This window comes from Crocuta crocuta, unplaced genomic scaffold (genome assembly GCF_008692635.1).
Source record: "Crocuta crocuta isolate KB4526 unplaced genomic scaffold, BGI_CrCroc_1.0 scaffold14, whole genome shotgun sequence".
Taxonomy (NCBI): Eukaryota; Metazoa; Chordata; class Mammalia; order Carnivora; family Hyaenidae; genus Crocuta; species Crocuta crocuta.
Window position 1 is genome coordinate 4068155 of NW_027530209.1, and position 13799 is coordinate 4081953.

The following is a 13799-nucleotide window of genomic DNA, read 5'->3' on the forward strand; positions in this document are numbered from 1 at the left end:
AAAATTTTAGAAAATATGAATGCCTAGTGGAAATATGTACAATTCTTGAGAAATGCAAAATTCCAAAACTAGCCCAAGAAAAACTTGAAAACTTGAAGAGAGTAATGGCTATTATAAAAGGTTTTTAAAATCTTCCTCCACAAAGGCACAGATGGTTTTATAGCTGAATAATAAGAAACTTTCAGGGAACAGAAATTTCTGTTTTATGCAAGTCATTAAGTCTCTCTTATAAAAGTCATTTCTGAAAATAGAAAAAATGAGAAAACTTCTTAACTTATATTGAAACTAAGAGAGAACCTTTGTGGCAGCTTTTGATTAATCCACTCTAGTTAAGATCTTCTGTTACTTATAGCTTGTGTAACTAACAGAGGGGCCGATAAAATGTTAGAGAGGGTCAGGAAAAAAAAGACTTGAATTAAACAGATACATTACATAAACTTGGATTAAAAGAGTCATTGTGATAAAAATGCCAGCTCTCTGCAAGTTAATTTATTAGTTTAATGTAATTACAATAAAAATGCAAAGAAGTTTTCCCAAGGGAATTAATAAAGTGATTCAAATGTTTTCTTGAATAGGCTGAACACTACCGGAATTTTGAAGAGTTAGATGAATCTGATTCACTCCATCAATATTCAATCTATATTCTAACAGCATTATACCAAAGAATGAGAAAACAGAATGGATTATAAAGCCAAAAGCAGTTGAGAGTGTAAAGGCACCGGTTCTGTAGATAATAATGCTGGCCTTCCAAGCAGAGGGAAATGCGTAAATGAGTGTTTAATAAAAGTGCCAGCTATCTTGTCAACTACTTGGAGAAATTAAATTAGGTACCTGTCTTGAATTATACAACAACTTCCAGTATATGCTTTATACCATTGATTCACCAAATATTTAACCACTTACTATATGTGAAGAAATATGTGAAAACCTACAAGAGTTAGCAGAAACAGAGGAGCGTAGAGGCTGGTAGGAAGATAAGAACTTGGCCAAAAGTAGGACTGATTGAGATAATGTCAGTCAAATACATTTTGCTCAAAGAGGACATCATGTGCTTCTCTTTGATTTAATGCAACTGAGAGAACTCTCTGTTATAGAAGACTTCATACAGACTCCAATACACATGACTCTCCACCTCCACCCCACTTGTACGTAATCTTGTGAAAAATACCTAGTGCCTTGAATGTTTGGGCATTTATGTTAATCACACAAAGAAATTTAAAACTACGATAGTGACAGTGTACAAGATACTAAGGCTGAAATGGAATGCCACATGGCTGATACCCAGTGGCCATCTCCTAAAGTAATGAATATATGAATCTGTTAAATATATGACAAAAAATATGAGAATGAAAAGTGAAACAATGTGGTATTTGCTTAATCTTGAGGTAAGGACAAACCTCCAATTCTTAAGAACCAAAATTAAAAGAAAACTACAGATTTGGTTACTCAGGCTAAAAATAAATCAGCTGTGTTACACAGAATGGGTCCAGATTATGCGGTGGACTACACCAAAGTCAGCAATCATTTTCTGTAAAAAGTCAGATAGCAAATAATTTAGGATTTGCAGGCCACATGGTCTCTGTGCAATTACTTAGCTTGGCTATTACAGCAATGAAAGCAGCCACAAACAATAAATAAATAGACGTCCATGGCAGTGTTGAATAAAACTTTATTTACAACACAAGGCAGTGGGCTAGATTTGGCCAATAGGTCATAGTTCGCCAACCGCTAGGTCTAGATCATGCCGATGTCTGCACAATGGTGTACACAACTCAAACAATATTTACAGAGCATTGACTCCTTGACTTCCATATACTCTTTCTGGTTTTTATACTCTTCAGCTTCCATTAAAGAATGTGGACCCAACTTCCAGCTCAATTAGCTACCAAAGAGTAGGGCTGTACTCAACTGGCAACACGGGTAAACTATATTATAGGCTTTTGCCCAGATATACTACCTTGATTTCAGTGCCTCAAAGCTGGATTGAGAGTTATAACATTCAAGAAGATTTTTTTTTTTAAAGAACAAGTGGTCCTTCTACACTTCTAGATAATCTGTATTCTCGGGCCAAATCGGAACTGCAGAGAAACAGGTCCCTAGATTATCTCTTCCTCCCATGCAGCCACTTCCAGAAGAATTTTATTTTTCTGCATTGCTCTTTGGTTTGAAGATATCAGTTAATTTAGAAGGCCTTTATAAGAATTGGCCCTAAGATAGGCATTGCTATTCCTACTGTAAAGGAGTTTTGTGATCATTATAGAATAGTGTACTTCATTTGTCACCAAGATGTTTGTATCTGATTTAGAACTAGGAATAGTCATAAATCATCTGGAAAACCCATATATTTTGCCTCAAGGACTCTGTGTACTATACAAATGGAAACGGTTCAACCTGACAAATAATAATAGGTGGAAGAGAAATGTGCACTCTCAACATCCTGGCTGGCATAAATAAATTTCTGTGTCACTGAGAAAAGCCATTCTGGTGGCAACTTGGTATTAAGTACCACGGGTCCCCAAAATACTGATATTCTTTGATCGAATAATTCCACTGTGAGAAATTATCCTAAGGAAAAGTACACAAATACTTACTGCAGTGTAACTTTTAATAATAATATTTTTAAACCCCAAGCAAAGGAAATGTTATAAGACAAAAATTAAGTAGATCAATAAGAGATCCATGTAGTGAATAAACATCATTTATGGATGAATATTTGACGACATGGGAAAATCCTAATAATGCAATTATAAGTATCAAGAATAGGAATTTAATACAGTATATACTGTATAATCATAAATACCACAAATCTGGGATCATGAATGGTTTTTTTGGTATTTATACAAATATGCATTTTCTAAAATTCTATAATAGACTTAGGGGCTTTTTTATTTTTTATTTTTTTTACAAACAGTTTATTGTCAAATTAGTTTCCACATAACACCCAGTGCTCAATCCCACGAGGTCCCTCCTCCATGCCCATCCCCCCCACCCCCCTACATCCATCAGTCCTCAGTTTTTCTCAGCATTCAAGAGTCTCTCATGGTTTGCCTTTAAGGGCTTTTTTTTAAAAACAAAAATATACATTTTATTTTTATTTAAACATTTTTTTAATGTTTAACTTTTTTATTTTTGAGAGACGGACAGAGCGCAAGTGGGGGAGGGGCAGAGAGAGAGGGAGACACGGAATCTGAAGCAGGCTCCAGGCTCTGAGCTGTCAGCACAGAGCCCGACATGGGGCAACCACGAGATTATGACCGGAGTCAAAGTCTGATGCTTAACCCAATGAGCCACCCAGGTGCCCCCAAAATTTACATTTTGAAAGTACATTCACTTTGTTACTGACCTCACAAGTATGCATTTATCATAAGGAATTAAAAAGGTAAGTCAATATATTAGACGCAGTAGGTATAACATCAGAACATAAAAAAGAGACCTATTTAGCTGACACATCAGAAATTATATTTGAAAAAATTAGAAGTTATAAATGAAAGAAAATTAGAAATTAGAAATAAAATTAGAAATTATAAACCTGCAATTATCAACATTGTTTTTCATGTTCAGGAGAACTGTTTCTGCCAAATTGGTCAAGTCCCTAACAGGCTCGAAACCACGCCACAGTGGTTTTCAAGCCTCAGTGCTTCCCGTTACTGTGGGGAAGCTGTAAATAATGACATACCTGCCTTCAATAATGGCGGGCGTTCCCTNGTTTTACGTGCTGGAGTTCCGAGTAGTTAATTTGGAAGAAGAATTTACGTGCTTATCTGCATTTGCCCTTTCAGGGTCCATTTTTGGCCCTTTTCCGAGAGCTCCGGCCTCAGGAGGCTGACCTCCAGATTCCTGCCTGGGTTTGGCCAATAGGAGGCAACGGCAGGAAGAGAGAAGGGGCTGAGTGTATATCATCCGCCCTTAACCCCAGGACGTAATTTTTAGCAGNGAACAAGTTCCTACTGTTACCAGTCCCTGTGCACTTCACTGTCCCTGGATAGTTCTATTAATTCTGTTCAAGGTCCATTCATTAAACTTTAATTTCTTCAGTTAAACTCCTTAGGTATGTTGTCTGATTCCTTTTGGGACCTTGTCTATTTTAATAAAAGAAAAACAACTTTCTTAGAAATCACTTCCTTAGAGGAAAGCTTATCATCACGTCCCCCAAATTCTATAAAACTGAAAAATTAGAACCTGTACTCATGAAAACCAGACATCTAAGCTGCAGCTTGAAAATATGGAACAGACAAGCTGTAAGCTATCGCTACGGCAAATAATAAGCATTTAAAAATTAAGGACTGTGGAATGAGATCTACTTAAATTTTACCTTGAAATTCAATGAGATTGAAGACAATGTGTTATCAAAAAGTTTTCTTTTGAAAACGGATTCTCAACACATTTTTGAAACAAAATGTAAACTTAATAATGAAATGGACATGTATAAAAAATGGTTTGCAGATCAGCAGCTTACCTCTTTGAACTTGTGACTGAGCTTGCTTGTGTCCAGGTCTGATGGGGAAAACATGTCCTCATTCTCAGGCAGCTCAAAGACTTCAATGGCCATGTCGCTGCCAGGCAGAACAGGTCCTACCTCATCCTCCTCTTCATCTGTGGCATATTCTCCTGTCTGAAAGGAAGGGGATTTCAGAAATCCAGGCGTCATTACTCCAGGTGGGTTATTTGAAAATATTTTATAAAAGGGAATAAAATATGTCACCAAATGGTGAAGTGTAAATGGGCTTTTAAGTCAAGCATGCCTCATGCAACCAATGTTAGAAACAAATGTTAGTTCAAAGATCCAAAGTGACATGTCTATGCCATACGTAAGTGCATTCCTAAAAATGTAATAGCATCAGTAGCATCCTTAGTATAGCAACAAAAGTTTCCAGTCTAAACATCTGACAGTTTTACGAAATAAAATTCTATTGCTAAGGAAATAAGTAGGTCCTTTAAATTCCCACCACTATGTGGATAAGTCACCCATTACAGAGAAAGGGAAGAAGGAAGGGAGGATCAAAAGAATCACAGAACTGGAAAGGACCTTAATTAAGCCTTACAGAGATTTAGATGAATTCTCCTAAGGTTTAGAGTTCAATCAGCTCTGTTTTGTTTGCTAACCAATGTGTTGGTTGGCAAGTGACCGAAAGGAAAGCCAGAGGTTTCTAACGTACAGCCCACAGACGTGTACTGCTTTGCCTGCATGGTATTTTGATGAATCTTAGTATTTTGTCAATGCTAAATAAAAGAGTGACATGAGATTCTAGATTTCTAGTTTTCCTGGAGAAAGCCAAAAATCTAGCAAAACGGGCATGTTGCAACATGAAAACAACTGGCCGGTCAGCAGTGGCTGCCTCCTTTGGTTGGGTCCCACACCTTCAAATACACTACATCTTTTATTTCTCTGTGCTCTTCCATGCTGTTAGCTTCACTCCGTGGTACTGGCAGACCCCTGTAGGTATGTGAGTTCATGACTCCCGGAATAAATGTGGCTCCACACAACTAGCTCCCTTAACATCATTAGAGAGTAGCTTCTCTCCTGGCAGCACTGGGCTATGAAACTCTAATTCAAAATAATTGTTTGAAATCTATACCTTATGATATAATTTAAAGATAAATCACTGAGTCACAGGGTCAAAAAAGAAAGTTCATTTAATTTGCACCTGTTCTTTCAGGTAGTATTATATTGAATACATTAAACAGACAGGAATTCATACTGCCTATAAAAACACTTTCATAAAGTGTGTGGAGTGATCTATTCCTTTGATTAAATAGGCTAAGCATCTGACTGCTGCTTTTTTTTTTTTGGATCTTTACTATATTCTTCTTGCTAAGCTGAAATTCTTTCTTTTACTGTTTGCACGTGAAGAAACTCTGGTCATTAACTTCAATGTAATAATTCCTAATGTCTGAAAGATTATTAAATTGTCATTCTGACTCCTCCTTTTCAAGTAAAAGAACTGGCTTCCTCATAGGTCTCATTCTCTGCACTTGTCTTGGCACCTATACATTCAGACTTCTCTCCAAGTCCTCCACACTTTTTTAAAAAATGTTTATTTTTTTATACTGGAGGTGGGGAGAGAGAAGGAGAGAGAAGAAGTAGCAGGAAGAGAGGGAATCTTAAGTAGGCTCCCCCCGTCAGTGCAGAGCCCCACTCGGGGCTCAGTCCCACCAATCACGAGATCATGAGTTGAGCTGATATCATGAGTAGAAGACTTAACTGACTGGGCCACCCAGGCTCCTCTCCACACTTGTTTTAAATTCGGGGACCCAGAAGTAGGTACGATTCCCATTAAGGAACCTGAGGAACATTCACTAGGGTGAACAAAGTGCCTCAGCAACCTTTAGACACTACTTCTCCACATAGAGGCTGTGACCACCTCGACTTCGGTGGCATTTGCACAGCAACGTAAACTCAGTGTATCTCAGTATGAAATAGTGCCTCGCCACACAGAACCCGAGGACTCTTTAGAAACCAGTCTGAAACTGTGTAAATCATAAACACCATTTCAAGTATCTCTCTGGCACTGGCAGGAGAAGGTAGCTGAGCACTGGGGCTGGCATTCCAGGTAACTTCCACTTACTGGTATGATTAAATCCTANATCTGAAGCAGGCTCCAGGCTCTGAGTCTGAGCACAGAGCCCGACGTGGGGCCTGAACTCAAAAGCCATGAGATCACAACCTGAGCTTATGATACTCAACCAACTAAGCCACCCAGGTGTCCCTAAATCCTATAAATCTTAAAAGGATCCTGATTCCAGATTTGGTGTGACTTTTTGTGATATTCTGTAAATTAACTCATCTCCTATTTAGATATGTTTTTAGAACCAATAGGTACTTTGTAAATCCTAATAATGTTGGTTAATGGAAGTGTAGGAAGGCTGGTAAGTACACAATCTTGACATCTTGGTGAAAGTTTTGGTTTCGAGATATAGACTGGGTGCTTGTTTTCAAACCTAATTACAACTGGCAGCAAAGCCATGCCTTTATAACAAAGGCCTAAACCGGCGTGCCTGGTCGGTTGAATATCTGACTTCAGCTCAGGTCATGATTTCATGATCTCACAGCTCATGAGTTCAAGCCCCACATTGGGCTCGCTGCTGTCCGTATAGAGCCCACTTCAAATCCTCTGTCCCTCTGTCTCTCTGCCCCTCCCCCACACGTTTGCGTGCTCTCTCTCTCAAAAATAAAATAAATATTAAGAAAAAACAAAGGCCTAAACCAGGTATATAAGATTCACTTCTACATCATCTATTTGATGGACTTCCTGAATGACTCAATAAAATCTTAAGCTAAATTTAAAATCTGATGACAATGTGGCATATTATAAACATAAAGTTGAAATGAATAATTTGATTTCCTTTTGCCAGCTTGAAAAAAGACACTTCTTCACTACATGTAAGGAAAATAATATAAACATGTGCCTAGAAGGGGCCTGCCATATAATAGGATCTCAACAAATAGTTTTAAAAGAATATATCCAAGAATGACAAATGCATTTGCTTGGTAATACCTATAGCCTCCTAAGGAGGCTTTCAATAATATAAAAGAAAAAACCAAACCAACCCTGTGAAGCCATTTGTTAAGAAGGCAGTATTCTATTTATTTTTTTTAATACTTCTTACAGTGAATAACAGGAATAGGGTATATACAATATATGTAATTCTTATCTCTAAGTATAGTTCTGGCTTTGACATCCATTTTAATTATCAAAATTACCTTCATAAATATAAGTTATTAAGAGAATTCTTCCCCTTGACTCATTTTTTTTTTACCTTGCCCACCTCCTCTCCTTAATATCCAAATTATCTGCAATTCTGCTGAAATTCTTTTTTTAATTAAAAAAAATTTTAATGTGTTTTTACTTTTGAGGGAGAGAGAGGCAGAGCACAAGCAGGGGAGGGGCAGATAAAGAGAGAGGGAGGGAGACACAGAATCTGGAGCAGGCTCCAGGCTCTGAGCTGTCACCACAGAGCCCAACGCAGGACTCGAACCCATGAACTACGCGATCATGACCTAAGCCGAAGTCCGATGCTTAACCGACTGAACCATACAGGCGCTCCAGCTGGAATTCTTTTTATCTTTTATCTTGCCATTTACTAATATTTTCTCTTTCTAATTAGTCTTATAAGCATCCTAGGGTCAAGAGAGGGTTTTTTTAGTGTCCATTACTTATTAGAGGCTCTGGATAGAAGGTTTAAAACAATCCTGCCATGTGGAATGTAACTAGACAAAACAAATGACCAAAGGGAGGAAAAAAATGAGAGAAGGAAAAAGGCCAACCAAGAAATAGACTCTTAACTACAGAGAACAAACTGATGGTCAGCAGAGGGGACGTAGGTAGGTGGATGGGTTAAATAGGTGATGGGGATTTAAGGGGCCACCTGGGTGTACACTGTATGTTAACTAACTGGAATTTAAATAAGAACTTAAAAATATATCTTGCCATTCTCTCTTGATAATCATTTACCATTCTTAACATAAATAGAGTTTATAATAAAGGATGCATTTACTACAGAACCTCATAATCTTCTAAAAGTTAAAAAGTTCCATTTAGTAGACTAAGAATAATGTGTTCCGATTCTTTGATCTTTACTGAAAATGGAAAATACTTTTACAGTTAATCTGAAAATAAATTACAGCAATGATAGGTTAGTAGAATTTCATAAACCTCAAAATTAGATTGGATTGAATCTGCCATTTACAGAGGAAGATGGAAAATACGGCATCAAAAAAAAACAAAAAAAACCATGCTACAAGAAAGTACTTCCATTGAAATCCATCTCCTCCTTATTTCTGGCCAGTTCAAGTAAACAGAGACTCCTGAAAGTTCTTTGTCCCAACCTGAAAATCCGCTTTAAAAGAAATGCAATAACTGACAGAGATAGTAAGAGTTCCTTTTCACAAATCCTCATCTACCTTCTTGATTAATTTCTTATGCTTTCTTTTTTGTTAAGTGTATTTTTTTTTTTTTTTAATTTTGAGAGGGTTAGAGAGCATGAACAGGGGAGGGACAGAGAGGGGGAGAGAGAGAAAATTCCAAGCAGGCTCCGCACTGTCAACATAGAGCCCAATGTGGGGCTTGCTCAAAAACAGTGAGATCATGACCTGAGCCAAAACCGAGTGGGACCAACTGAGCCATCCAGGTGCCCCTGATTCTTATACTTTCTTGTCACCCTCCCAAAGGCACAAAAAAATGAATAAAAATTCTTTTGTAACTTACTGAGTGCTCAACACTACATTCCTTATAAACTGTGTGATAGAGGTTTACTACGTCACTGTAATTAGAGGAAACTGAGACACAGGACTATACCCAATGATAGACAATTTGTTGCTGATGCCACATCTAACACATCCCGAAGCCCATGCTCTTTCTTCTATGCTGCTTACAGTTTACAAATAAAGTAAAGCTTCATAGGATAAAAAATGGGAATACGTTTCTTTCGTATTTCCCCAAAAATGCTGGTGCATAATAGTGTTGTGTTGAGATTCACCTTCCACATCTCTGAACATTTTCATCCAATTCACTTTGAAGACTTGCACCTGCCTCTAGTGAGCACCAAACCTCTTGTCCACTGCTTTCCTGATTACATGCTCACCCCGGGCAAGTGCACAGAAGTATCCTTCGAAGGGTTTGGCTTATGGGTCTGCTGACTGATGTTTCATGCGCTGTTTCTTATACAAACCAGCACCACAACACACAATCTATAGAATTGCTGCAGTGTCTTAAAATGGATGGAAAAGATAACTTCCAAAGTGAAACGAATGCAAAACTCCTCAGATGTTTATGGTCTGTCTCTTTTATGTTTCCTTCTCACATCTGGTTTTCTTGAGCTACCCATCTTTATTGTCTCTTCCCGAAGCACTTCATCTCCTATTCATAGACAACTTCCGTTATAGTCTTATCATATCAGAGCACTTATTTTATTAAAACAGCAATAAGGACAGCTAGCTGACAGGTTCTGCCTCTTATTAAGTATCTAACTTTTGACTGCTGGGAACAAAAGCACATAGACATTCTCGAGCTTTGAACACTCAGGAGGGCTGTAGACCTCATTTTAGGTTTTACAGAGGGAAGGGGCATGATCTCTTATATTGGTGAGTCGGTTAAGTGGAGACCAACTAAACACTCTGGACTCTGAAGTCACTTAGGCCTGGATTCGAATCCTAGCTGCACGATGCTGGTAATGTTAGCTTCCCGATCTGAGTTCCAATGTCCTCATCTGTAAAGTGAGGATAAAAACATCTCCTTAGTGTAACAAAGTTGTTGGGAGGTTCAGTTAGATGGTGTTCAGTACAAGGTGTGGCACATGGTAGGTGCCCAAAACAAGCAACAGCTTCCAGTCATGGTGTTAATCCTACAGCGCAACATACACTAAAGCTTCTCCAAGTCTGCATCACATAACCAGACCTTTGCTAAGTTTTGGTCTCATAAATATAATATCCTGGAAGACCCTGCTACTGTGTCACATGAATCTTCTATGAGCAAACTGGCTATTTCTGAAGTGAAGCTTTTCTTTCTCCTAAACCTGCCCCTCTTCTCTTAGTCGCAGTTTTGGAGGAGGCATCAGCTTCTACCCAAGACCAAGAAAACTTCCAGGCCTCTGTTCTGCTCACTTATGCTTCCCCCTCCTCTCCAGGGACAAGATGAAGACCATTTACTTCACTCGTCCTATGAAGCTGCTACTTTAAGACTCTTGCATCACTCATAAAACTTGGGCCTTTTTTATATCTGCCTCCTCCTATTATCCGCTGTCAACTGTAAGCTCCTTGAGAGCACCAGGTATGACTTATTCTCATAATCCCCGCGTGGCTAGCACACCGCTTGGCATATAGTAGGCACTAAACAAATGTTTGCTGAATAAATTAATAGTTTTAGCCGCATCTGCACAGCACAGCAGAGCCCTGATTTTCCTGTTAATTCTCAGCTTTCAAGTAAGAAATATGGTGGAGCCCAGCTGCAGCTCAGGCCTCAATGACACTTTTGGGGATTTTCTCTTGTTGTCAGGTTCAACCATCAGCAGTAATTTTTGCTCTAGCCATGTTTGCTCTGGTAAATTCCGGGAAACTAAATGGTGCTCATCATAAAAATAGCCTTGATTATGCAGTTTCTGTTGGAATTTGTTTACTGGATCTGAATTTGGTTATATATATTTTCAGACTCAGTTCTGCTAGAGAATAGAAGAGAGTTGGTTTTTCTCTGGAGGAGAAAGACCTCAAACTAACACTTTAATGTTTAAAATTCCTAAATCTGTGCCAGCCATCCAGATGGCTTTCAGCAAAAGTACCTCCTTCTCTGCAAAGGCATCTCTCTTTCCATTTTCTGTCCGTTGACTTCTGTGTGTCCTAGTTTTGTAATGTTAGGCCACTTGGTCTCTTTGCTCATCTGTAAGATGGTAATAACAGTATCTTCTTCATAAGGTTGTTGGAAGAATTTCCAGTAGCGATACCTTCAAAGTATTAATCATAGTGCCAAGAATTTGCTAAAAGACAACATGACTTTATGATTATGATCATTTTCACCATCCCTGGCTTCTCCAGGATAACGACAGCAAAGAAAGCATAGGCTCTGAGGTTGGTGAGACCAGGGCCCCAAAAGAGAAAAAACAATTTCACAGTTGTGCGGTAGCCAGCAAGTCATTTAGCTTCTATCTTTTGGGCTCACCTCTTCTATAAAATGGCCCAAAAGATACCAAGCTCATAGGATATAGAGAGGATTCAAAGAAATAAAGTATGTAAACATCCACCATGATACTTGGCCCACGATACATATTCACTACTCCTCTCATTTCTCAAGTCATTCAAATTTTTCTTGTCAGTCTTTGTTCTCAGAATATTTTCTGATATCTCACTTCATTCTACTGTCTAGAATGTTTCTTAAGCAAGAAGCATCTAACATCTAAGTTATGGCTATGGCCTTCCATAGACTCAGCTCCTCAGATAATTTGCTGACAAATTATTTTTCCTATAATTCTGACTAGACAAATTTAAGATCTGCCTATAATGTTCTGGTAACGACTCAACCTCATATTTTCCCTTCTTAAAATTTCCTGGCAATTGTGGTAGACAGTTTATAAATTAGCATTTGATTTTACAGTATTTTAATGCCTTCTTTAGTTTTATTTTTTCTCTCCTCCTTCCTTGTAGACAGTGTACTCCTGAAAAGCAGGGCCTCTATTCTCCACTATAGCAGGCTCTACTTTGATCCCTAAGGATTCTTGTTCCTGGGTAATCATGCTCTTCTATAATCCTTTCTCCCTTGGACATCGGCTGGACCTAGTGACTCGCTTCTAAAATCTAGAAACAACAAAAGGGATGGGATGTCCGTTCTGAGATTGGTTTACGAAAAGACTATGACTTGCGTCTCTTTCGTCCTCTCGCTCTTGAGAAATGAGCTGCCAGGTGTTATGCGGCTCTTTGGAGATGCCTACGTCATAGGGAACTGAGGTTTGGGGCCAGCAGCCAGCAAGGGCCCGAGGTGTGCCAGTGGTCACTCGAGGGAGCTTGGAACTGCACCTCCTGTGTTCTGCCAACAGCTGCAAGTGGACCCGGAAGCAGATCTTCCTCCAGTGGAGGACGGAGAGGACCGCAGCTCTGGCCGACACCTTTGCAGCCGTGGGACAGATCTTGAGTCAGAGGCACTCAGTTAAATGGACCCAAAGAGACTGTAATAAATAAATATTTCCTATTCTCAGTTGCTGAGTTTTGGTGGCAATTTGCTATACAGCAACAGAAAGGGGGTACTGCCATAACAAATGCAGAAAAATGAGGAAATGGCTTTGGAAACAGGCAGTGACGGAGGGCTAGGAGGATTCTGGAGAGTATTTTAAAACAAACCTACATTGCCTGGAACACACTGTAAGTGGAAATCTGGAGGGATGGAGGTGGGGAGGGGTTCTTGTGTAGTGGCAGAAAGCTTAGCAACATTATCACCTTCTATAAGGAGGAAGGAAGAAATGTCCCTAGTGAACGGCGTGATCTAGCTAAGTAGATTTCCAAACAAGTGTTGAGGGCGCTGCTTGATTTCTCCTTGCTGCTTATCGTAAAATGTGACCAAAGAGAGAAATTGAGAGAATCATTAAACAGAAATGAACTCAGACTTTGACGGTTTTGAGCATCTTGATTCTAAAAATAAGAAATAGTTTCCAAAGTTCAAACCCAGGGTACTGCCAGAACATGGTCTAAAAATGAAGCAGAGGGTGAACTAAAATCTTTGTTAAGAATTCAGAACCTAGGTATGGAGGTTCCTCAAAAAATTAAAAATAAAAATTCCACTATTGGGTATTTACCCAAAAAAATACAAAAACACTAACTCAAAATGATATATGCACCCCTATGTTTACTGCAGCATAATTTATAATACTCAAGATATGGAAGCAACCCAAGTGTCCACTGATAGATGAGTGCATAAAGAATGTGGATATGTATATGTGTGTACATATATATGTATGTATATATATACGTATATATATATGTATGTGTATATATATGTATATATATGTGTATGTATATATATATGTATATATGTGTGTATGTATATATGTATATGTATGTATATATATGTATGTATATGTATGTATATATATGTGTATGTATATATATATATACAGAGAGAGAGAGAGAGAGAGAGAGAAAGAGAGAGAGAAATATTACTCATTCATTGAAAAGAATGAGATCTTGCCATTTGGGACAACATGAATGGACCAAGAGGGTATTATGCTAAGTGAAATCAGTCGAAGAAAGACAAATAACATATGATTTCACTTATATATGGAATATAAGAAATAAAACTAATAAACAGACAAACAATAAGCAG

The 13799-nt window shown here is 38.4% G+C and overlaps 1 protein-coding gene across 8 annotated transcripts in view; it reads right to left on the reverse strand.

Annotated features, from left to right (window-relative positions):
* Nucleotides 1-13799, reverse strand: part of PPP1R9A (protein phosphatase 1 regulatory subunit 9A) — a 321919-nt gene that overhangs the window by 73300 nt on the left and 234820 nt on the right. For all 8 annotated transcript variants that reach the window (XM_077765379.1, XM_077765381.1, XM_077765377.1 and 5 more), the window contains exon 7: nt 4457-4612. In XM_077765379.1, coding sequence (XP_077621505.1) covers nt 4457-4612 — 156 coding nt within the window. The remainder of the gene's footprint in view (nt 1-4456; nt 4613-13799) is intronic.